A 22,455-nucleotide genomic window follows, 5' to 3' on the forward strand; every position below is an offset into this window, starting at 1 on the left:
AGGATTATTTTAATTGCACTGCCTGAAATTTCAAAACAGGGATATATGTCCTCCTGATACTTTTCATCGAGGTCTGGGGTCTAACCTAACAAATGATTATGACTTTTAAAATAGACTTTATTTAGAGATTCAATTTTCTGAAACTGCTCCCTTGCTAGGGCTCTCAGCCTTAGGTTGAATCACTGGCTGTAATAAACATGGCACCCAATTCAGCTCCACCAAATTACTACTTGTTCTCAAGTATATATACATGAATTGTCTACTTATTGCCTCCTACTATCTTGTAGCAGCTGTCACTCAGCCTGTCCAAGGGCTGCCACTCTATCCAACATTCTGCAACTAATTAATTGTATTTATAAGTAGAGATGAGTAAGAGTGTTTTTGAAAAATAATGGTAGGTGACCACTGGCAAATGCAGTGTTGATTCCCAGGAAGCTTGCCCATAATATTCCAGCATCAACAAAAATCCTCTCCTCCATTAGTGCTATTAGCTAAAAGATTAATATAATTAGATTTGAGTTTAATTAATTCTAGAGCATAGTACTAACCAAGGCATGGGTCTACATTAGATCCTCAATCATTCATATCAGTGTAAAACTAAACAGTATACCCACTATTAAAAACCCATAAACAGTGTCAGGCCTCTGAGCCCAAGCTAAGCCATTATATCCCCTGTGACCTGCACGTATATATCCAGATGGCCTGAAGTAACTGAAGAATCACAAAAGAAGTGAAATTTAAATGGCCTGTTCCTGCCTTAACTGATGACATTACCTTGTGAAATTCCTTCTCCTGGTTCATCCTGGCTCAAAAGCTCCCCGACCAAGCATCTTGTGTCCCCCACCCCTGCCCACCAGAGAACCCCCTTTGACTGTAATTTTCCTTTACCTACCCAAATCCTATAAAACAGCCCCACCCCATCTCCCTTCACTGACTCTCTTTTTGGACTCAGCCCGCCTGCACCCAGGTGAAATAAACAGCCTTGTTGCTCACACAAAGCCTGTTTGGTGGTCTCTTCACACAGATGCGAATGAACCAGTACTTCCTAAAATTTGTCATTGTTCCCATCCAAAGTATATAAAATTCAGTTCAAACTCATTAATGTTAAAGGGGAAACTGAAATTTGGGGTAGAGTACTGTCAAATGTGCAATCAAGAGATGGAGACCCAAAGAGTAAAACAGATAAAAACCCAACAGAAAACAGTCAAAAGATTCGCTCATTCCTAGACTCTAAGCCTAAACACATAGTACAGAATTATAAAGCTGGGAGAGAACTTAGATATAAATCATCCCAGGAGCCCAGTTCACAGATGAGGAAACTGAGGACAAGGGCAATAGAACTGAGTCTGGAATTCCATATTTCTGAATTCTCAATTCACTGAATAATCTTGGAAAAGCCACTTACCCTCTCTCAGTCCATTTTCCCAGCTATAATGAAGATGTTGGACTACTCAATGGTCTCTAAGGTTCTTTAGTAGTTCTAGGATTCACTGAGCCTTACAGACCAACTAGCAGCCCAAGCCCTTTATTTTACAGATGGGGAGTCTAGCAAAGTACAATTATTTATAGTAGAGTCTGCCATTCCTGGCCTATAGACACTTTAGATTTGTTCATTCATTTTCACATGATCCTAGGACATAAATGTGACAGTTAATTTTATGTGTCAATTTGACTAGGCCACAGCATGCTCAGGTATTTGGCCAAGCATTATTCTAGATGTGTCTGCCAAGGTGTTTCTGGATGAGATTAACATTTGAATCAGAATACTGAGTAAAGCAGACTGCCCTCCATAATGTGGGTGGGCCTCATCAAATCAGTGTAAGGACTGAGTAGAACAGAAAGGTGGCTCTTCCCCTTCCCTTGACTAAGGAATAACTCCTCCTGCATTTTCCTGCCTTCAGAGATGAATAGTGGCTCTTCCTCAGTCTTGAACCTACTCCAGTCTTCAGATTGGAATTTATGCCATCAGTTCTCCTTGGGTCTCCAACTTGTGGACTGCAGATCTTGGGTCTTGTCAAGCTACATAAACCTATGAACCAATTCCTTACGATAAATCACTTCCTGTATATATCCTATTGGTTCTGTTTCTCTGGAGAATCCTAATAACCAAATGTGTATAATAAACTAACGCTTATATAGCACTTAAAACAGTTCCTGGAACTTACCACTCTAGGTTTTGCTGTTATTATTATGATTAAAAGGCAAAGAAAAACAACTTAAAACTGTAACAATTCCATAAACCTGCAACATATCAATGAAATCATGGATCAGCAATTCAAGGCTCTAACTTAATTATTTCTGCACACAGATATCCTAACAAAACACAAATGCCTACATTGAAAGTAAAATTTTAAAAAAGATTTTTAAAAATTTCAAATTTTGACCCACATAAAATGATGAGATTAGCTCCATCTTTGTGCAATAAGGACTTAAATAAGACACTACTATCATTGCTGAATATCTTGTACCCCTTAAAGTTGCAATAAACTCACAAAAATAATGACATTAAAAGTACTAGCACCTCAATAAAGCTGTTTAAAAACAAATTTTGAAACAAGAATTTGAAAAACACATAGACAAAAAGTTATCAAAAGGACTTAAAAATTACACGGACGTAGTGGTTCACACCTGTAATCTCAGCACTTTGGGAGGCCGAGGCAGTAGGATCAAATGAGGCCAGGAGTTTCAGACCAGCCTGGTCAACACAGTTAAACCCCATCTCTACTACAAATGCAAAATCTAGCCAGGCATGGTGGTACACATCGGTAATCCTAGCTACTCGGGAGGCTGAGGGACAAGAATTATTTGAACCTGGGAGGCAGAGGTTACAGTGAGCTACTCCACTCCAGCCTGGGTGACAGAGCAAGACTCTACCTCAAAAAGAAAAAAAAAAGAAAGAAAAAGAAAAAAAAAGATTTGATTAATAAACACTTCATTTGGTATTTATACTGGAGTATTTTTTAATTGATATATAATAGTTGTATATATTTTACGAGTACATTAAGTACTTTGAAAATATAATAGCAAATTGCTGAAGAAAATCAACGTTATAAATGTGTATGAAACCATAGTGAAGCTTATAAAGCTAATTCATTAACTACATCACCAAATATTAAATAACTAAAATCATAATTTAAAAAGGCATGATGTACATATTATAAAACACAACATGTGGCCAGCGCGGTGGCTCACGCCTGTAATCTCAGCATTTTGGGAGGCCAAGGTGGACAGATTACCAGACGTCAGGAGTTCGAGACTACCCTGGCCAACATGGTGACACCCTGTCTCTACTAAAAACACAAAAATTAGCTGTGCGTGGTAGCACACATCTGTAATCCCAGCTACTCAGGAGGCTGAAGCAAGAGCATCGCTTGAACCCAGGAGGCAGAGGTTGCAGTGAGCCGAGATCACGCCACTGCATTCCAGCCTGGGTGACAGAGCAAGACTCTGTCTTAAAAAAAAAAAAAAAAAAAAGACTGGACACCACTTAGTCTTTGATCTCTCAGTCAAGCACTACAAGTCTATAATTATAAATGGGAAATAAGATTAGAAATGCAAATAGAAATCGTATTTCATTTAGTCAGCAAACATTTAATGAACACACATTATGTCAGGCAGTGAAGCATTAGGGATATAGCAATGAGCAAAAATAGTCACAGGTCTTACCTTCATGAAGCATACTATATAGAGGAAATCTAGATACTAAGTAAGTTACCAAATACAGTATGCAAATGTAAAGTCAACTACAAAAAGAATATGAAGGACAGGTTCATAGTCACATGTGAACCTGGCATTGTCTGAGGGAAGGATCAGGGACAGCTTCCTTAGGGAAGTGATGATTAAGCTGAGCTCTGAGAAATGAGTAAGAGTTGAGACAATTGACTACAGGAGAGAAGTGCACCAGGAATATACAGTATATTATACAACGGTCCTGCAGCAGATGGAACACAAAAAATGAAGAAGGTTTTTTGCAGAAATAAAAAAATAAATATCCATCATAAAATCCATATGGAATTTTAAGGCACCCCAAATAGCCAAAACAATCTTGAAAAAGAGCGAAGTTGGGGGTCTCGCAACTCCTGATTTCAAAACATATTACAAAACAATATGCAATCAAAGTAATCAAAACCACGTGGCACTGGCATAAAGACAGACACACAAACAGAATAAAATAAATATCCCAGAAGTAAACTCTCATGCACATGGTCAAATGATCTTTAACAAGGGTGCCAAAACCACTCAGTGGGGAAAAAGAAAGTCTTTTCTTTTTTTCTTATCCTGCCCTATGATGCTGAGAGAGTCTTCAAATAAATGGTGCTAGGAAAACTGGACATCAACATGCACAAGAATGAAGTTGGACCCTTATCTTATACTACATACAAAAAGTAACTCAAAGTCGATTGAAGATCTACATGTAAGACTTATAAGCTATCAACTAAACTTAAAAATATGCAACTCCTAGAAGAAAACAGAGGGGAAAACACTCATGACATTTGAATTTGACAATGATTTCACAGATATGACATTAAAAGCACAGGCAACGAAAGCATAAACAGACAAATGAGACTACATCAAACTTTAATACTTCTGTTCGTCAAAGTAAGTAATCATCACAATGAAAAGGCAACCTATGTAATGTGGGAAAATATTTGCAAATCATATATTTCATAAGGAGATATTATCCATAATATGTAAATAACTCTTACAACTGAGCAACAACAAAAAAGGAAATAACACCCTCGCCACCAAAATGGGTAAAGGACTTAAGTAGACATTTCTCGAAAGGTGACGTACAAATGGCCAAAAAACATAGGAAATGATGCTAAACATCACTAATCATCCGAGAAATGCAAATCAAAATCACAATAAGATGTAACCTCACATCCATTAAGACAGCTACTATAGGTCGGGCGCAGTGGCTCCCATTTGTAATCCCAGCACATGGGAGGCCAAGGCAGAGGGATCACATAAGGTCAGGAGTTCGAGACCAGCCTGGCCAACATGGTGAAACCTAGTCTCTACCAAAAAGACAAAAATTAGCCGGGCATGGTGGTACACGCCTATAATCCCAGCTATTCGGGAGGCTGAGGCAGTAGAATCGCTTGAACCTGGGAAGCAGAGGTTGCAGTGAGCAGAGATCGCACCACTGCACTTCAGCCTGGGCAACAAAGAAAGGCTCTGCCTCAAAAAAAAAAAAAAAAAAAAGACTGTTACTATAAAAAATATAGCAATTGTTGGTGAGTATGTGGAGAAACTAGAACCCTTAATGGGAATGTAAAATGATGTAGCCACTGTTGAAAACAGTACAGAAGTTCCTCAAAAAATTAAACAAAATTACCACATGACACAGCAGTCTCATTTCTGGGTATATATCCAAAGAACTGAAAGCATAATCTCAAAGAGAGATATTTGCACACTGATGTTCATAGCAGCATTATTCCCAATAGCTAAGAGGTGGAAGCAATCCAAATGACTATCTACAGAAGAATGGATAAACAAAATATATATACACACAATGAAATATAATCCAGCCTTTAAAAGGAAGAAAATCAGGCCAAGCACGGTGGCTTAAGCCTGTAATCCCACCACTTTGGGAGGCCGAGGCGGGTGGATCACCTGAAGTCAGAAGTTCCACACTAGCCTGGCCAACATGGCGAAACCTCATCTCTACTAAAAATATAAAAATTAGCTGGGCATGGTGGTGGGCAACTATAATCCCAGCTACTGGGGAGGCTAAGGCAGGAGAATTGCTTGAACCCGGGGGTGGGGTGGGGGACAGAGGTTGCAGTGAGCCAAGACCACACCACTTCACTCCAGCCTGGGCGACAGAGTGAAACCCCATCTCAAAACAAGGGAAGAAAATCCTCTCACATGCTACGACATGGAGAATCCTGGAGGACATTATGCTAAGTGAAATAAGCCAGTCACAAAAAGACAAATACTGCATGAAGTGGGGGAGCTGTTGTTTAATGGCTATGGAATTTTAGTTTTGCAAGATGAAAAAGTTCTAGAGATCTGTTGCATACAATGTGAATACAATTTGCACTACTCTATGCTTTAAAAAAAGATGGTAAGTTTTATGTGTTTCCTTTACAATTAAAAATACTAGTTATTGGCCGGGTGCTGTGGCTCATGCCTGTAATTCCAGCACTTTAGGAGGCAGAGGAGGGTGGATCACCTGAGGTTGGGAGTTCAAAGACCAGCCTGGCCAACATGGCGAAACCCTGTCTCTACTAAAAACTATTTTTAAAATTAGCCGGGCGTGGTGGCATGTGCCTGTAATTCCAGCTGCTCAGGGGGCTGAGGCATGAGAATCGCCTGAATCCGGGAGGCAGACAAGGCAGTGAGCTGAGATCACACCACTGCACTCCAGCCGGGGCGACTGAGCAAGACTACGTTTCAAAAAAACACATAAACAGGTGGGCGCAGTGGCTCACACCTATAATCCCAGCAAAATCCCATCTCTACTAAATACACAAAAATTAGCTGCGTGGTGGCAGGCACCTGTAATCCAAGCTACTTGGGAGGCTGAGAGAGGAGAATGGCTTGAACCCAGGAGGCAGAGGTTGCAGTGAGCAGAGATTGCAGCACTACATACACACACACACACACACACACACACACACACACACACACAAACTACTTAAGTGAGGAAGAACTGAAGAAAGCAGTTTGGTAGTTCCTGAAAAGTTTAAACATACAATTACCATATGACCCAGCAATTCCACTAATATATACTCAAGTAAAAACATATTCATTTTAAAAAACAAAAAAATTTGCCAGGCACAGTGGCTCACACCTGTAATTCCAGCACTTTGGGAGGCCAAGATGGGTGGATCACCTAAGGCCAAGAGTTCAAGACAAGCCTGGCCAACAAGGTGAAACCCGGTATCTACTAAAAATACAAAACTAGCCAGGTGAGGTGGTGCACATCTGTTGTCCCAGCTACTCAGGAGGCTGAGACAGGAGAATTGTTTGAACCTGGGAGGCAGAGGCTGCAATGCGCTGTGATGGCGCCACTGCACTCCAGCCTGGGCGACAGAGTGAGGCTCTGTCTCAATAAAAAAATAAAAAATAATAAAGGACAAAAGTGCAAACCCAAATGTCCATCAGCTGATGAACAAATAAATAAAATGTGCTCTCTCCATAAAACAGAGTATTACTCTGCCTTCAAAAGGAATGAATCCGGGCACGGTGGCTCACACCTATAATCCCAGCACTTTGGGAGGCCGAGCTGGGCGGATGACCTGAGGTCAGTTTGAGACCAGCCTAGCCAACATAGCAAAACCCTGTCTCTACTAAAAATACAAAAATTAGTTGAGTGTGGTGGTGCGTGCCTGCAGTCCAAGTTACTTTGGAGGCTGAGGCATGAGAATCGCTTGAAACTGGGAGGCATAGGTTGCAGTGAGCCAAGATCATACCACTGCGCTCCAGCCCGGGTGACAGAGAGACTCCACCTCAAAAAAAAGGAATGAAGTACTGATACTGATACATGCTACAACATGAACAAATCTTGAAAATATTACTATGCTAAACCAAAGAATTCAGTCACAAAGTAACACATACTGTATGATTCCAATGGCAGTCCAGAGATAAGAAAGTAGATTGGTGGTTGCCAAGGGCTGAAGGGTAGAGGATTGGGACTAAGAGCTAACAGATGGGGTTTCTTTTTGAGATAGTGGAAATATGCTGGAATTAGATAGCTGTGATAGTTACACAGCATAGTAAATTTAAATCCACTTAAGTGTATACTTTAAAGTGGTGAATTTTATGTTATGTGAATTATCTCAATTTTTTAAAGTGAATGAAAAAAAGTGAAAGAGTGAGAGCAATACCAGCAAAGTATTTAACCAGAAATCAGCGGAAAGTCAATGAAATGCTCCTGGTGTGCGTCTGTAAAAGATCCCCCTGCAGCTGTGTAGAAGATGGATAGGAGAGGGCAAAAGTGGAAATAAAATAATCGATTGCAAAGGTCCAGGTAAATGACAGCAGTAGCTTGAATTTGAATGGTGGTAGGTGTGGAAATGAAGAAAGGTGGATGGGATGTGACAGCATTTTCAGAAATAGAACCTATTGGATTCTCTGACAAATGTGATGAAGGGAAAGGTTAGTATCAAGTTAAGACTGCTAGGTTTTTAGCTTGAGCTACTAGGTGGGGGATGGTGCCACTTACTGAACAGGGGAAAACTGGAGGAGGAACAAATATGAAAGTGGAGAAATGCTAATGACTTAGATGAGGGTGGCAGTCATGATGATAAAGAAAAGTGGCACTGACTGAGCATGGTGTTGTGATGAACTGGTTATGAGGGTGATACGTGTCCCCACCCAAATCTCATCTTGAATTATAATCCCCATAATACCCACCTGTCAAGGGAGAGACCAGGTGGAGGCAACTGAATCATGGGGGCAGTTTTCTCCATGGTGTTCTCGTGATAGTGAGTCTCACGAGATCTGATGGTTTCATAAGGGGTTCTTCCCCCTTCAGTCAGCACTTCTCCTTCCTGCCACCCTGTGAAGAAAGTGCCTTGCTTCCTAATTGCCTTCTGCCATGATTGGAAGTTTCCTAAGGCCTCCCCAGCCATGTGGAACTGTGAGTCCATCAAACCTCTTTCCTTTATAAATTACCCAATCTCAGGCAGTTCTTTATAGCAGTATGAAAATAGACTAATACAGAGGGAATGAGATGCAATTGATGTTCTGGTAAGTCCAAATGATGCAGTCAGATCTGAAAGTCTATCAAAAGCTTTCTTATCTAACAGCAGTGAAATATAAATGTGTTGGTAAGGAATGTACTCCTGAAAAAAGGCCTGATCTCCAGCTTTTTAAATAAATGACCACTAGTACTCAAGAAAATGAACTGTCTCCCCTGTGTAGTCAAAGTTCCCAGAAATATGTACCCATAATTTAAGCAGGGTAACTAAGTAAGCAGTCCTATAATAATACATGAAGTAGTGTCATGATATATTACCCCGAATATATATTTCATCCTGGTCTCTGCCTTACTGTCCCTGCACCAAATCAAGCCGGGCATGGCAGCTCAAGCCAGTAATCCCAGTACTTTGGGAGGCTGAGTCAGGTGGATCACTTGAGGTCAGGAGTTCAAGACCAGCCTGGCCAACATGGTGAAACCCCATCTCTCCTAATACAAAAATTAGCCAGATGCGGTGGCACACGCCTGTAGTCTCAGCTACTCAGGAGGCTGAGGCAGGAGAATCACTTGAACCCGGGAGGCGGAGGTTGCAGTGAGCCGAGATTGTGCCACTGCACTCCAGCCTGGGCAACAGAGCAAGACTGTCTCTCTCTCTCTCTCTCTCTCTCTCTCTATATATATATATATATATATATATGTATATATATTTTAATAACATAAATTCGCTGGAGTCATAGGTTTCAGAAAAGAGCATCTATGTATAGGAAGATTCCTATAGCTATTGTTGTGGAGACCTAAAGCCACCTGACACCTGTTTTTAGCAACTCCTTTTTCAAAATCAAAATTACTACAGCAAATGTAAGGCATTGAAGATCAAGGTTTTGGTCTTTCTGCTGTATCATGGACAGCATCTTTATGTTCCCATAAAATTCTTATGTGGAAATCCAAACTTCCAAGGTGTCGGTACTAGGAGGTGAGGCATCTTACAGGTGATTAGGCCATGAGGGTGGAGCCCTCATTAATGGGATTAGTGCCCGAGAGAGCTCATTTCACTCTTTTTCTGCCATGTGAGGTTACAATAAGTCACCAGTTTACAACGTGAAGCCCCCTCACCAGTAGCCAACCATGCTGGCATCCTATCTTGGACTTCCAAGTTCCAGGATTGTGAGAAATAAATTTCTGTTGTTTATAAGCCACTGAATCTATGGTGATCTGTTATACTTTTTATTTGTTTTGTTTTGGTTTTTTTTGAGGCAGAGTCTCGCTCTGTTACCCAGGCTGGAGTGCAGTGGTGCCATCTCTGCTCACTGCAACCTCCATCTCCCCGGCTCAAGCAGTTCTCCGGCCTCAGCCTCCCAAGTAGCTGGGATTACAGACGCTTTCCATCACACCTGGCTAATTTTTGTTTTTAGTAGAGACAGGGTTTCACCATGTTGGCCAGCCTGGTTTTGAACTCCTGACCTCAAATGATTCACCTGCCTCAGCCTCCCAAAGTGCTGGGATTACAGGCATGAGCCACTGAGCCCCGCCTGTTATACTTTTTTATAACAGCTCAAACTCATTTGGGGTTGGCATGTATGCTCTCTAAATTGACTGGTTCCCATGCTTTAAGTGCAAACAATGACCCCGCACCATTGCTCAGGTGATTGCCTCCTCCTGTAATGAGACTGCCCATCCCTAAAATCTCAGAACCTTCAGCCCTTTGGGTCCCCAAAGGTCCAGTTGACAGGCTATTTCCTCCATAAAGCTCTCCCCAAGAAATGAAGCCAGAGAGCCAGTGCCTCCTTCTGAATGCCTACTGCACTTACTGTGTATGTCGTTCAAAAGGATGGCACTGGTGACCTACTGGCCTTGTGCGGAGGTTGGTCCTGTTTGCTGGTCTTCTATCTCTTCTACCAAAGTGCAGGCTACTGGTGAGCAGGGCTATACCTTACACACCTCTACAGCACCAAATAGGGGATGAGTGTTTCAAGAAAGCTGTAATTCACATGAATGTTTTCAGAAAAGAAGCCAGAGTAAATTGTCAACTATACTATAGATCCCTTAATCCATACTACTGCAAAATACATTAATTGTGAAGCTTAAAGAACGTCCCCACTGCTTACACAACAGGTGTAGCTTACATAATCTGCTCTACCCAGCTGTTACTTGAGGCAATTCCCTCCTGGCTTCTACTCCCTGTCGATATGTGGGATTACTGCACTATCCATTATGATTTCCTCATTCCTTGCGCCAACCATAAAAGATTTGTTAATTTTCCTTTATAACAGTAAAAACAGTTGAAACTCCAAATAACCAGAGATATTCTAGGGTTTTCCATGACTATAAAACTCAAAAGACAATCCAGGATATAAACCAATATTTCTAAATATTGCCATAAATTGTTTTTTTCTTTTAGTGTTTGTTTCCCCCTATGTAGTCTTCTTTGACAAAATACTACAGTATTCCCACTGTTTGGAAATTGTGTTACCCAAAAGGTACAGAATGGGACGAAGCAATGATGCAAATGAGTGTTAGGACTATAAGCAAATGAATGGGAGCAGTAACGAAAGTCCAAAAGTCAGGAAAAATGAAAATCCACGAACTTGGTGATGCTCCAGAGAGGAAACCAGCAAGTGTTGACGCTAAACTGGCAGAAACATCAATACTTCCTGGCTCCCCCACTGGGTGCATCAATTTACCACCGGCAGGCTGCTCTTCTGCTTCAAGTGACAAATAGTGAGTGCTTTCAATGACAGTATGAAAAGGAATGACCCATAATCTAGAAGCATGGGTATGGGCAGCAATGAAAAGATGTGATTGCTGGAGTCTTTCTCAGCTGCACTGCTGATTAGCTTAATGATCTTGGACAAGTCCTTTCCTTTCACTGAAAAAATGCCAGTATTTCATAATATTTGCGTGATGGAAAGAGTTAACATAGCAGGCCTGACGCTGCTATTCTTAGTAGGGCCTGTTTGCAAGGTTGGTCTTTGGCTGGTGTCTGGGGACTCGGATTTTGGGAGGGTTCCCATCACCCTGATAAGAGTGGCTCACTCTGCTTAAGCTGTGTAAACAATAGGGTTTACACTGAATACCTGCTTTCCTCCTTGGGGTCTGGAATTTTGCTGTGTACCAGGTGGAGGGTGCCTCTGTGACCAGCTCCCAATAAAAACCCTGGGTACTGAATCTCTAATAAGCTTCCCTAGTAGACATTTCATACTAGCTGTCAAAACTCGTTTGCTAGAGGAATTAAGCATGACCTGTGTGATTTCAGTGAAAGATGACTGGAAGCTTGCACATGGTTTCCTCCAGACTTGGCCCCAGTGAGCCTTTTCCCATTACTGACTTTGCTCTGTATCCTTTTGCTATAATAAATCACATCCCCAAGCGTGTATATGTACTGAGTTCTGCCAGTGAATCATCAAACCTAGGCCAGTTTTGAGGACCTGACACAATTGGTATCGTGCTGAATAGTCTACCAAACATTTTTTTCCACAGTCTTGTGAAATAGGTATTATTATTCCCATTCTATCGATGCAGAAACTGAAGTTCAAAAAGGTGACAGAGAGTGCCCAGAAAATAAATATTTCCGTGTTTACTATATTATATATGGCTGTTCTCAAATTTTAGTGAGCCTAAGAATTACTTGGAATGCTTGTTAAAAACAGTTTCCTGGGGCCTATCACCCAAGACTTGGATTCAGTAAGTTCAAGACCCAGGAATCTGTATTTATAGTAAGCATCCAGGATGATGATGATGATTATTATTGAGATGGAGTTTTGCTCTTGTTGCCCAGGCTGGAGTGCAGAGGCACAGTGAGCCGAGGCTCACTGCAACCTCTGCCTCCCAGGTTCAAGTGATTCTCCTGCCTCAGCCTCCCAAGTAGCTGAAATTACAGGCCTGCGCTACCACTCCTGGCTAATTTTATAGCCCAGTCTGAAATGCATAATGTAGCCCAGTCTGAAATTCAGATCTGTAGCCCAGTCTGAAATGGAGAAACAGATTTTTCATCTGTTATTACTGACTCAGACTGTGTTACCAATTCAGCTCAAAACAATTAAACAAGTATTAATTGAACATCTACTGTTTACCTGATGCTGTGCTAACTGCAAGATCGTTTTCAAGAACACTTCTGATTTTTCCAAGAATACCATGGCAAAGAGAAATGGACTAGGAAAACATTGCCACATTAATACTTTATGACAACATATAATACAGACACCTAAAAAACAAATGATATCTGCTTGAACAGGGTAGGCCTCACCAATCCTCCCATATTCCATTAAATAAATATGGTGCAAGAAATCAATGATTTCTACTTCACAAATACAGGTTAACCTTCTCAATCTGGAAATCCATGGTCCATTATCATTTATAAATCACATCTTCTATTATCAAGAAGTCAGCCGAACCAGCAATCCATCCAGACACTGCAGTAATTGAGGGGCTGTCTGCCAATGTGCGGGCACAGGGCATCCTGTGCCCATATCTGCAGTGCTGAGCACTCATTCATCATTAAGCTGCAGCAGTGTTAACATATGCTGCAGTTGTGCCAATATGTTTGTTTTACGATCACCACTAATCTACCCATATACCAGGCCAAGAAGGTAAATGTTAAGTGAAAGGAAATAAACTCAAGAGCCAGCACCTAATTCACTTGTGGAAGCCCAGAACCTCCCTCCACCTAACCAGAAAAAGTCTCCCAGCCTCGAGGGTTCCAGATGTAAATGGTTCATCTGTATAAAGCGCTACAGATGTACAGGAAATTCCACCACCTTGAAGAACAAAATAGTATTTTTTTTGTATCCCATGCATTCACCCTCTTTGAGAGAACTGATCAACCATGTTAGACAAGCAGTGAGCCTTGATGATTTTTTCCATCACTCAACAAACCAGTATTTGATTTCACTCAGTGGGCTAGTTCTTTGCACATCATGCAGACACAGCGAGGTTAGTTATGGTTCTTTCAGGGGCCACTGGCCATCCTTTACCTCCTAGAACCCACTGCTCAGCAGGTGGTAAACTGGCAGCTTTTTTGAGAAAACAAGCTCTTTTGGACAGTTGCACCTGCCCAAATCTCAATTCAGCTAAAAGTTAATTAGGAACACTGGAAACTACCTGGTATATAGGCACTCAATATTACACGCTAAATGGCTGAATTATTAGCAATAAGCATAAACAAAAGGAACAAACAGTAAACACTTAGAGAAAGTATTCAGGACACAGAGTTTTAGTTTGCTTAGTCAGTAAAAGGTAGATCAGGAAAAAAGACAAAAGCTGCTGTCATTTGTGTGAAGATTTATTTCAAGTTATAGTGGTTCATTTCTAAGTAAGTTTCCTACCTTGTGCAGGGTCGGCCTAGCATCTACTTGCAAAACAGCAGTTTGCCATGCATAGGTCAGATGAAAGGAGACAAATGCAATAAACTCCTTTTTATCTGACAACCAAACAACCAGAAAATAACTGATACTGTACAATCTATTTTTGGTAGAAAAATGACAAGTATGTAATAGTAACTTATTCATAAAGATGAAATTTCATGGTATGTCACAAATGTATTCAATGCAATGCAGTTACCATGCCCTCTATATCTGTAGTTGTGTATGTAATGATCATTACAGCTCAAGAAGACAGGAACCTTGTCTGTTTTGCTCATCTATGCCCCCAGGATTGACTACAGTGCCCAGCACATAGTAAGTGCTTGGTGAATATTTGCTGAATGAAATAATTGCTCTGCAAAACCATACACTGCCTTAATCATCTAAGAAAGAGGCCGAGCGTGCTGGCTCATGCCTGTAATCCCAGCACTTTGGGAGGCCGAGGTGGGGAAATCACCTGAGGTCAAGCGTTCGAGACTAGCCTGGCCAATATGGTGAAACCCTATTTCTACTAAAAAATACAAAAAATTAGCCAGGCGTGGTGGCAGGTGCCTGTAATCCCAGCTACTAGGGGGGCTGAGGCAGGAGAATCGCTTGAACCCGGAAGGTGGAGGTTGCAGTGAGCCGAGATCGTGCCATTGCACTCCAGCCTGGGTGACAAGAGTAAGACTCTGTCTCCAAAAAAAAAAACAAACAACAAAAAAAAAAACCAAGGGGATAATGCAGATGGCAGATCCTGGGACTTCTCAGCATGATCCAATTCCCATAATAAATCTCAAAAAAAGGGAAAAAAAGAAAGATTATACTATGGTCAGTATAGCTTTCGGCATTAGGTGTATTTATTCTAATTCTTAGAATACTAGTAATGTATACGGTATACCCCAATTAACAAGAACTCATTCTGCATAAGGGCAGGTTTACAATAATCACTATCTATAAGTTAAGGTTATCATTTATGGGATACATACAAAAGTTGTTCTTTCAAAAAATATTTTACTGAACACCTACTGGGGGCCAGGCACTGTGCTAGGAGGTAAGAACACACTGTGAACTGTCCCTGTCTAGGATAGCCTTTCTCAATTAGGGTTCCTTAACTCCAGCTATGCAGGAAAATGTTAATTTATTACTAACAATGCATGTCCTAGGGCATCAGTGCCAATTCTCTCCATGTTGTGAAAGACTAGTCTAGGAAACCATACAAGTTAAAAGGCAATTATAACACAATATGATTTTTTTTTTAATTTATTTATTATTATACTTTAAGTTGTAGGGTACATGTGCATAACGTGCAGGTTTGTTACATATGTATACTTGTGCCATGTTGGTCTGCTGCACCCATCAACTCGTCAGTTACATCAGGTATAACTCCCAATGCAATCCCTCCCCCCTCCCCCCTCCCCATGATAGGCCCCGGTGTGTGATGTTCCCCTTCCTGAGTCCAAGTGATCTCATTGTTCAGTTCCCACCTATGAGTGAGANCTTAATCCAATCTGTCACTGATGGACATTTGGGTTGATTCCAAGTCTTTGCTATTGTGAATAGTGCTGCAATAAACATACGTGTGCACTCAGTGAAATAAAAGAGGACACAAACAAATGGAAGAACATACCATGCTCATGGATAGGAAGAATCAATATCGTGAAAATGGCCATACTGCCCAAGGTAATTTATAGATTCAATGCCATCCCCATCAAGCTACCAATGAGTTTCTTCACAGAATTGGAAACACAATATGATTTAAAAAAAAAAAAGTTGCTTTTAAGTATGGTCAAGTTCAACTGCTAAACCTAGACCTCGATGAACAGCCATGTGGGAGTCAAGATACACAGACCATTTGTTATAGTTGTGCAAATGTAAAAACATTGCAATACATACATACAGATATATTTCCAAACACAGTAAAATAAAATCAGTATTTTCCCGCTCTTCAATGTCAGGCCAGAGTTATTAAAGTGAAACAAACAAAAAAAAATGTTTAATTATTCTGATAATTTAAAGGGGAAACTAAAAACCTTCTTGCTCCTGGGGGGGAAGGGGGGAAAGCAATTACCTGAACTATTTTCTAAATTGTCTCCATATATTGTTTCATTAGCCTAGCTTTGCCTTGGACTCAAAGCAATAAATTAGTTACCTATTTCATTAATTCTTATTTTGTACTTTTTAGTCATTTTAAATTTCCATTCTTCCTTACGCAGTCTATTTTCTTTCTAGTCCTGGGCATTTTCTGTGTGATATTATGACTATATGCTACATGCTTTATGAAACCAAAGCAGTTTAAGGATTTCTAGAATCAGATTTAAATGTACTCCAGTATTTCATACTCATAATTAAGCTTTCATGTATCAAAGGTCTAGAAATGCATACCTGTTAACTATCACTCTCTGACAAGCTAAACTGACAGCGTCCTCTTGGCCAAGCCCCCAATCTACTTTATCAAGAAATCTCTTATTTTGAATCTTTAGTATAAAATAATTTAATAAGCCAAAAAGAGGGGGGAATTGTTTTCAGACTTTCAAAAAATCTTTAAGACCAAGAGAACATGTTACTATAATCACTAGGAATTGCATTAAGAATAAAGCAAAACAGGATAACATAAAAGTCCACGACCCTTAAATCTCAACTAGTCCAGACTTCTGATTAAATATGCCTTTGAAGAAAATAAGTTGTACAGACAGAACTATTATTATTTCTTTACTGTATTTATGGAGATGCTGACTGAGAACAGGTGGTGCTTTTATTGCACTCAGAGACATCTAACTCTTAAATCCTTTAGGACATCCTCTACATGCCTCAACCCTAAAATGCTATACACCAAATCCACCAATTTCTTTCCACCTCCAAACTGTCAAAAGGAAAGTCATAATCCATCAGAAAGAAAGGAACACAGTTATTAATGGCAAAGACGTCAAGACCATGTATTTTAAAAATACAATGAATCACTATTTTCTTTTAGCTTGAAATTGGAAAACTTGAAAAATAAATGGCATTTCAAAAATGATTCAGCAAACACAACTGAGCTATAGAAGATGATGCTTGTAAGAATCCTAAGGGATTCTTCCACTTCAGGTTTAAAATATAAAGAAAGCACTTCTCTAATATGTAGTCTAGTTTTCAACAACCAACAACTACAATCAACACCACTGTAATTTATTTCACAATCAAAACCAATTTCAGACACGTACAGGTACACTAAAAACCACAACTGATTTTGAAAGGAATTCATAGCTCCATTTCTAAAATATTAAAACAATCATAAGACCATTCACAACCTTGACTACATCTATACTGCTGTGAAAGTCTCAAAGTTCCAACCAAATCTTTAATTCTAGTCTTCTAGTAATTTAAATGGAAGTACCCCTCAAAGAATTTGTCAGGCAAAAGATGAGAACAGCATATGGTTTACTGATCTAAGAGACGGAAAAATTGCCACCCGCCCCCAAATTTTGAAGCCGTTTTTTAACAATGAGTATTTGATAGTATTTTTCACATTCAGTCCAACGGTATGCAGATTAATTCCTTGCTCTGGGCCTAGGGCTCTGACACAACTCCTAAGAACCTTTCAGCTTACTGCACAGGTACAAATTTCCGATACTTACCACAGTCATGGCTGCACAGGAAAATGTGAACAGCTGAACATTCCAGCTGCAACAGTGAGGTCAAAGCTCATTTCAGTATTAGCAAAAGTGATTCTCTGCTGAGATCCTGGTCGGGGATGCAAAGTACTAGCCTCAAACCTGCAGGCTGGCACCTCAACAACTGCTGCAAATTCTACTGCATGCCCTGGCTTCCTGGGCCAGCACTGCTTAATTACTAGACTCTGATACGATGCAGATCACTCTTCGCAAAAGGGAAGCAAATGAGCTTTTAGACCAGTACTTGAGCTGTTCAGTTTCAAATGTTCAAATCCTTAAAAAAAAAAAAGGGGGGGGATTTCAACAACTTAAGTTTAATGATTTTATTATGATTCAGAGCCTAGTTGTTTTCCACTATAAGAGTGCCATGTGAAAAGATTACCCTTTTCCTAAATACTACAATTAGCTTTCACTGCCACCTTTCCCTTTTTGTCACCCCCAAACAACACTCCAAGATCACAAGAATCTATGTGAAACAGAGCTATGAAGAACAATACCCGTTTGCATTCTCGGGCTAAATGTGAGAAACCAATTTTAGTCACTTGCTTCAGCAAAGCTATTAGTACAAGCCGTCACCTACGGATTTCAAGATGATTGATATGTACAACCTCTATTGCTCTATGCCACAGGTAATAAATCTGTTCCAATTTCATACTGCATGTTTCTGGGAGAGGTCAACATTTAGAAAACCATTAACATAGCACTATTGTGATAATAATATTCTAAAAAGGGATGTACAAGTATTACTTTTAACCTGTGTACATTTGTGAAAGTTTCAAATGAAGGAAAAATGAGAGCAAATTTACCCGATGTATGAAAAATGTTAGCAACGCTTTGATTAGGAATAATTGCATGAATAAAACCAAATCGACGTGTTCTCAAAAGATGTATTTTAAGGCAGGTAGAGGAACTCAGCATTCAACCCTTTTTCCTAACTACAGAAAAATCAAAATTTGCAGATGAACCATTTCTTTCACATCATTGGCAGAAATAAAATCCTATTCCCGCCACCTCCTCTTGCAATTAAGGAAGTTGCTACAAATAGCAGCACAGAACGTAAATGGTCCTGTTTTGCTCCATTCTTAATGTACCCTCTAGGAGTAAACAGGTTACTCAAAAAAGTCAGTAGCCAGAAAGCGATTTTCCCTATGGCAAACTCCCTTGAAAATGAAATTCCCCTTTCTGGGGATTTTGAAGGGGGTAAACGTGGACGGAGGAGTCCAGTCGCAGCCCGCCTTCTCCGATGGGTTCAAGGTCTGGAGTGCTCAGTCCTCCGCGAAGCTTCAGACCAGCGATCGGCAGCACGGGCAGTGGCGGCGCAGCCTCCACGCGGCTGCACATCCACCCAGCCCACCCTGACAATCACGCTCGCCTTTCAAACACCCTAAAGGTGAGCTTTGTAGGCTGGGTCTCCAAAGTTTGCCCGGCCTCCGGTCAGCAGCCGCCCGCTGGCTGAGCCCTAGGCAAGGCTGAGTCTTGCCCTAGCCTCCGGCTCCCTCAGCCCCCCGCTCTTATTTTGGGCCACGGTGACAGGTCTAGGTTTACCTCCATGTGCTCGTGGCAGAGGAAACAAAAGAAGGCAACCTCCCTGAGAATAAAACGCCATCTTCGACTAATTGGCAAACTGAGGGGTCCCCAGGTCGGTCTCCCCACGAGTCCCCCACCACCCAGCCCGAGGGCGGCCCCCAGTTTCAGGCAGAGTTTGTAACAGCTCCGGGAAGCCCTGGTCGAATTGTCCTGGGGGCGAGGGTGGGATACTCCGAGAGCCCTACCTGCCACCCCTCCCCGGCCGCCTGGGCACCGTGTTTCGGTGAAAAGAAGAGGGGTGGTGGTGTCTCCCAGAGATGTAATTGCCCCCTGAGAAAATTGTTGTGAGGGACCCGGCGAAGGGGCTGGCGAGCAAACAAACCGGCACGCGCGGAGCCGCAGCGAGTATACTTACAAAACGATTCAAGCTCCGGCGGAACATCGCGTCGAAGGCCGCCGGGCGCTGAGCTGGGCTCTACTGGGCTGTCTGGGAAGGCGCCGTCCACAAAACACACTGCGGCGTGGGCCGGCCGCGCCAAGCGGAGCAGCGAGGCGGGCTGCCGGGCCACCCGCTCGCCGCCTGCTCTCTTCGGCTCTCCTCGCTCCCCCGCCCCCCAGCCGTCCGCAGCCTCGCCGCCGCCCCGCCTCACTCGCGGCCCGCCCCCGGCCTGCCTGACCCGGGGGCTGCAGCCCCGCGGATCGCCCTTATCTGGCCCCGGCACCGCGGGCCGGCAGCTCCCGCAGCACCCACTGAGAAGGCGAGCCCGCCGCGCGGGGGAAGGATGGCGGAGGAGCGCGAGGCTCCTCCTGTGGGGAGGGGGGCGCCCCCGTCTCTCCGCCAGCGCCGGGCTCGGCACCCCGCGGGATGCACTCTTCCCCGACGCGGCACCACCGCCCGCCTCCCCGCTGGACTCCGCGGCCGCCCCCCTCGGAGCACGGGGAACCCTCCCGAGGCACCCCGCGCCTCACCTCGCCTCAGCCCGACACTACTCCCCTGTCTCTGTCGGGAGCCACAGCCTCCCTCGCCCCAGCCCTAACTCGTCCGCCGCGCCGCGCGTGCCGCGCCGCGCTGTTCAGCTCGCAGCCCCTCCTCGGTCCGCGGCTGCCGCGCCGCCCCGCGCTCTCGTCCCGCACTGGGGCTAGGGAGCCTCGGTACAGCCAACCGGCCCGCCCCGAGCCAGCCGACGGCCAGGCTCCCCCTTCCGGGCGTGGTGGAGCGGGGATCCGAGGCAGGGCACCGTGGGGACCCCAGCGCGGGAGGGGCGGGGCAGGGCGAGAGCGGGGACTAGTTCTGAAAGCCCACCCTCCTCATCTCCACGGACGAGGGTTCCCCCTCGACCCTTGCTACGCTGTACTCCCACCTACGCGGCTTTCCCTCCTCTCGGTCTTCCTCTCGTCCTGCCTGCCCACCTAAGCCTCCTTACTTCCACTTTCTCTGAGGTTGTAAAGTCAGGCTTTGTGTCGTTGCTGCTGCGCAGCGGGGCGGGATTTCCCTGACCCCCTCCCCGCCCCACCCCAGGCCCCTCCCGCTCGCCCCCTCCCCCGCCTTGCTCCCGGGGTAGCCTGGGAGTTGTAGTCCAACCGTCCCCCTACTCCGCCTGGTACCGCGGGCTGGGAGCTCCCCCACACGCTAGTCCCAGGTTTGCCCAGAGGGTTGAAGAAGGAAGCGCGGGCTGAACAGCGGGTTCTCCACGCTGGCCGGCTGGGTGTGGAGGCCGGGTGCACTCGGTAGCTTCCTAGTGGTGGGACATGTGAGAAGGATAAATTAGGCAAAGCTCCGAATCCTGGGAGCTTTCCCTGGAACGCAAAATGTGCGCATCAGGAAACCCTCTCCACCCTCGGCCCCCAGCTTAGTGCTGGAATTTGCGAAACTTTAAAAATTAAAAAAAGAAAGCGAGTCCAGAATTGCCACGAGGCTGGGCATCCCTCCCAACTACCACAACCCCACCCCTTTTCACCGCCCCTTAAGGCGGGGCCCAAGGCTGTTGGAAAACTTGCAGATTCTTCTATAAAAGTCAAAAAGAAATAAGTAAAGGGAGTTCAGAGACTCTTACACGAGTCTTCCGCCTCGCCACATTCTCCTGCCAGTCTACAGCTGGGGACAGGGCCCAGCCACACCACAGGCCTTACCAAAGGTCGCAAAAGGCCTTTCCTGCTAGGCATAGGCGCTTCTCCTTTACCCTCCGGAGTCTGGATTCATTTCAACAAATCTTTACTGGGAATTTTCTTTGTACCAGGCGCTGTGCCAGGGCTGGACACAGCGATTTCTTAAAAGACTTCCCCAACAGGGTGGTCGCAAGCTGGTTGGGGGATACAAACAAGCGAAAACGCCACGTTAGAATTTAATAATAGCTAGAGTTCAAAGTGCTAGGGAAATAGGGGAGAGCGACATTGCATCTGAAAAGGTGGTCTGGGAAGTTTTCCTAAAACCTCTGGAGATTAAACTAGCCCTTGAAATGTGGGAAGACTTTAGAGGACCTGACTGAGCCCCAGGGGACAAAGTCCAGGGTAGAGGGAGAGGTCAGTGAAAAAGCGCAGGATAAGCTAAGAAAGAGATCACGCCGTAGTGGCAGACGCCCAGGACGTGTAGGTAAGGGCGGCTCGAACGAAAGCTAAAATCTAAAATTCTTCAAAATCTAAAATTCTTCAAAAACATGTTACGAAGTTTGAACTTCATTCTGTGATCAACGAGAAGCCCACCCCCCAATAAAACGCAAATGCAGGAGACCTAAGGTTTGTTGCCAAACTGTCCTAACTGCCAAGAAGTAAAACAACCGTTTTCAATTCTTCCCCTCTTATGATTCCTTCTCTTTGCTCACAGTTGAGCCTGTACCTAATGATTTTTAAGATTTATGTTAAATTTAAATTTATATTAATCAGATATTACGATATTTTATTGACAAGAGGGATCTAAAGTTTTGCTCGCTACTGTTTTAAAGATTTATTTTCAAATAGAGTTATTTTCTATCTTTACTTTTTTTTTTTTTTTTTGGAGACAGAGTCTCACTCTGTCGTCCAGGCTGGAGTGCAGTGGCGCGATCTTGGCTCACTGCAGCCTCTGCCTCCCGGGTTCAAGTGACTCTCATGCCTCAGTCTCCCGAGTAGCTGAGATTACAGATGCCTGCCACCACGCCCGGCTAATTTTTGTATTTTTAGTAGAGACGGAGTTTCACCATGTTGCCCAGGCTGGTCTCGATTTCCTGACCTCAGGTGATCCACCCGCCTCGGCAAAGTGCTGGGATTACAGGCATGAGCCACCACGCCCAGCCTCTAGCTTTACTTTTATTGA

At 43.3% G+C, this 22,455-nt stretch overlaps 1 protein-coding gene across 4 annotated transcripts in view; it reads right to left on the minus strand.

Annotated features, from left to right (window-relative positions):
* Positions 1–20,593, minus strand: part of ATP11C (ATPase phospholipid transporting 11C) — a 201,526-nt gene extending 180,933 nt beyond the window's left edge. For 2 of the 4 annotated variants that reach the window (XM_025373044.1, XM_025373045.1), the window contains exon 1: positions 19,582–20,593. In XM_025373044.1, coding sequence (XP_025228829.1) covers positions 19,582–19,608 — 27 coding nt within the window. In that variant the 5' untranslated portion in view covers positions 19,609–20,593. The remainder of the gene's footprint in view (positions 1–19,581) is intronic. The other 2 variants (XM_025373047.1, XM_025373042.1) reach the window with 2 other exon arrangements.
* Between the last annotated feature and the right edge of the window lie 1,862 nt (positions 20,594–22,455).

This window comes from Theropithecus gelada, chromosome X (genome assembly GCF_003255815.1).
Source record: "Theropithecus gelada isolate Dixy chromosome X, Tgel_1.0, whole genome shotgun sequence".
NCBI lineage: Eukaryota > Metazoa > Chordata > Mammalia > Primates > Cercopithecidae > Theropithecus > Theropithecus gelada.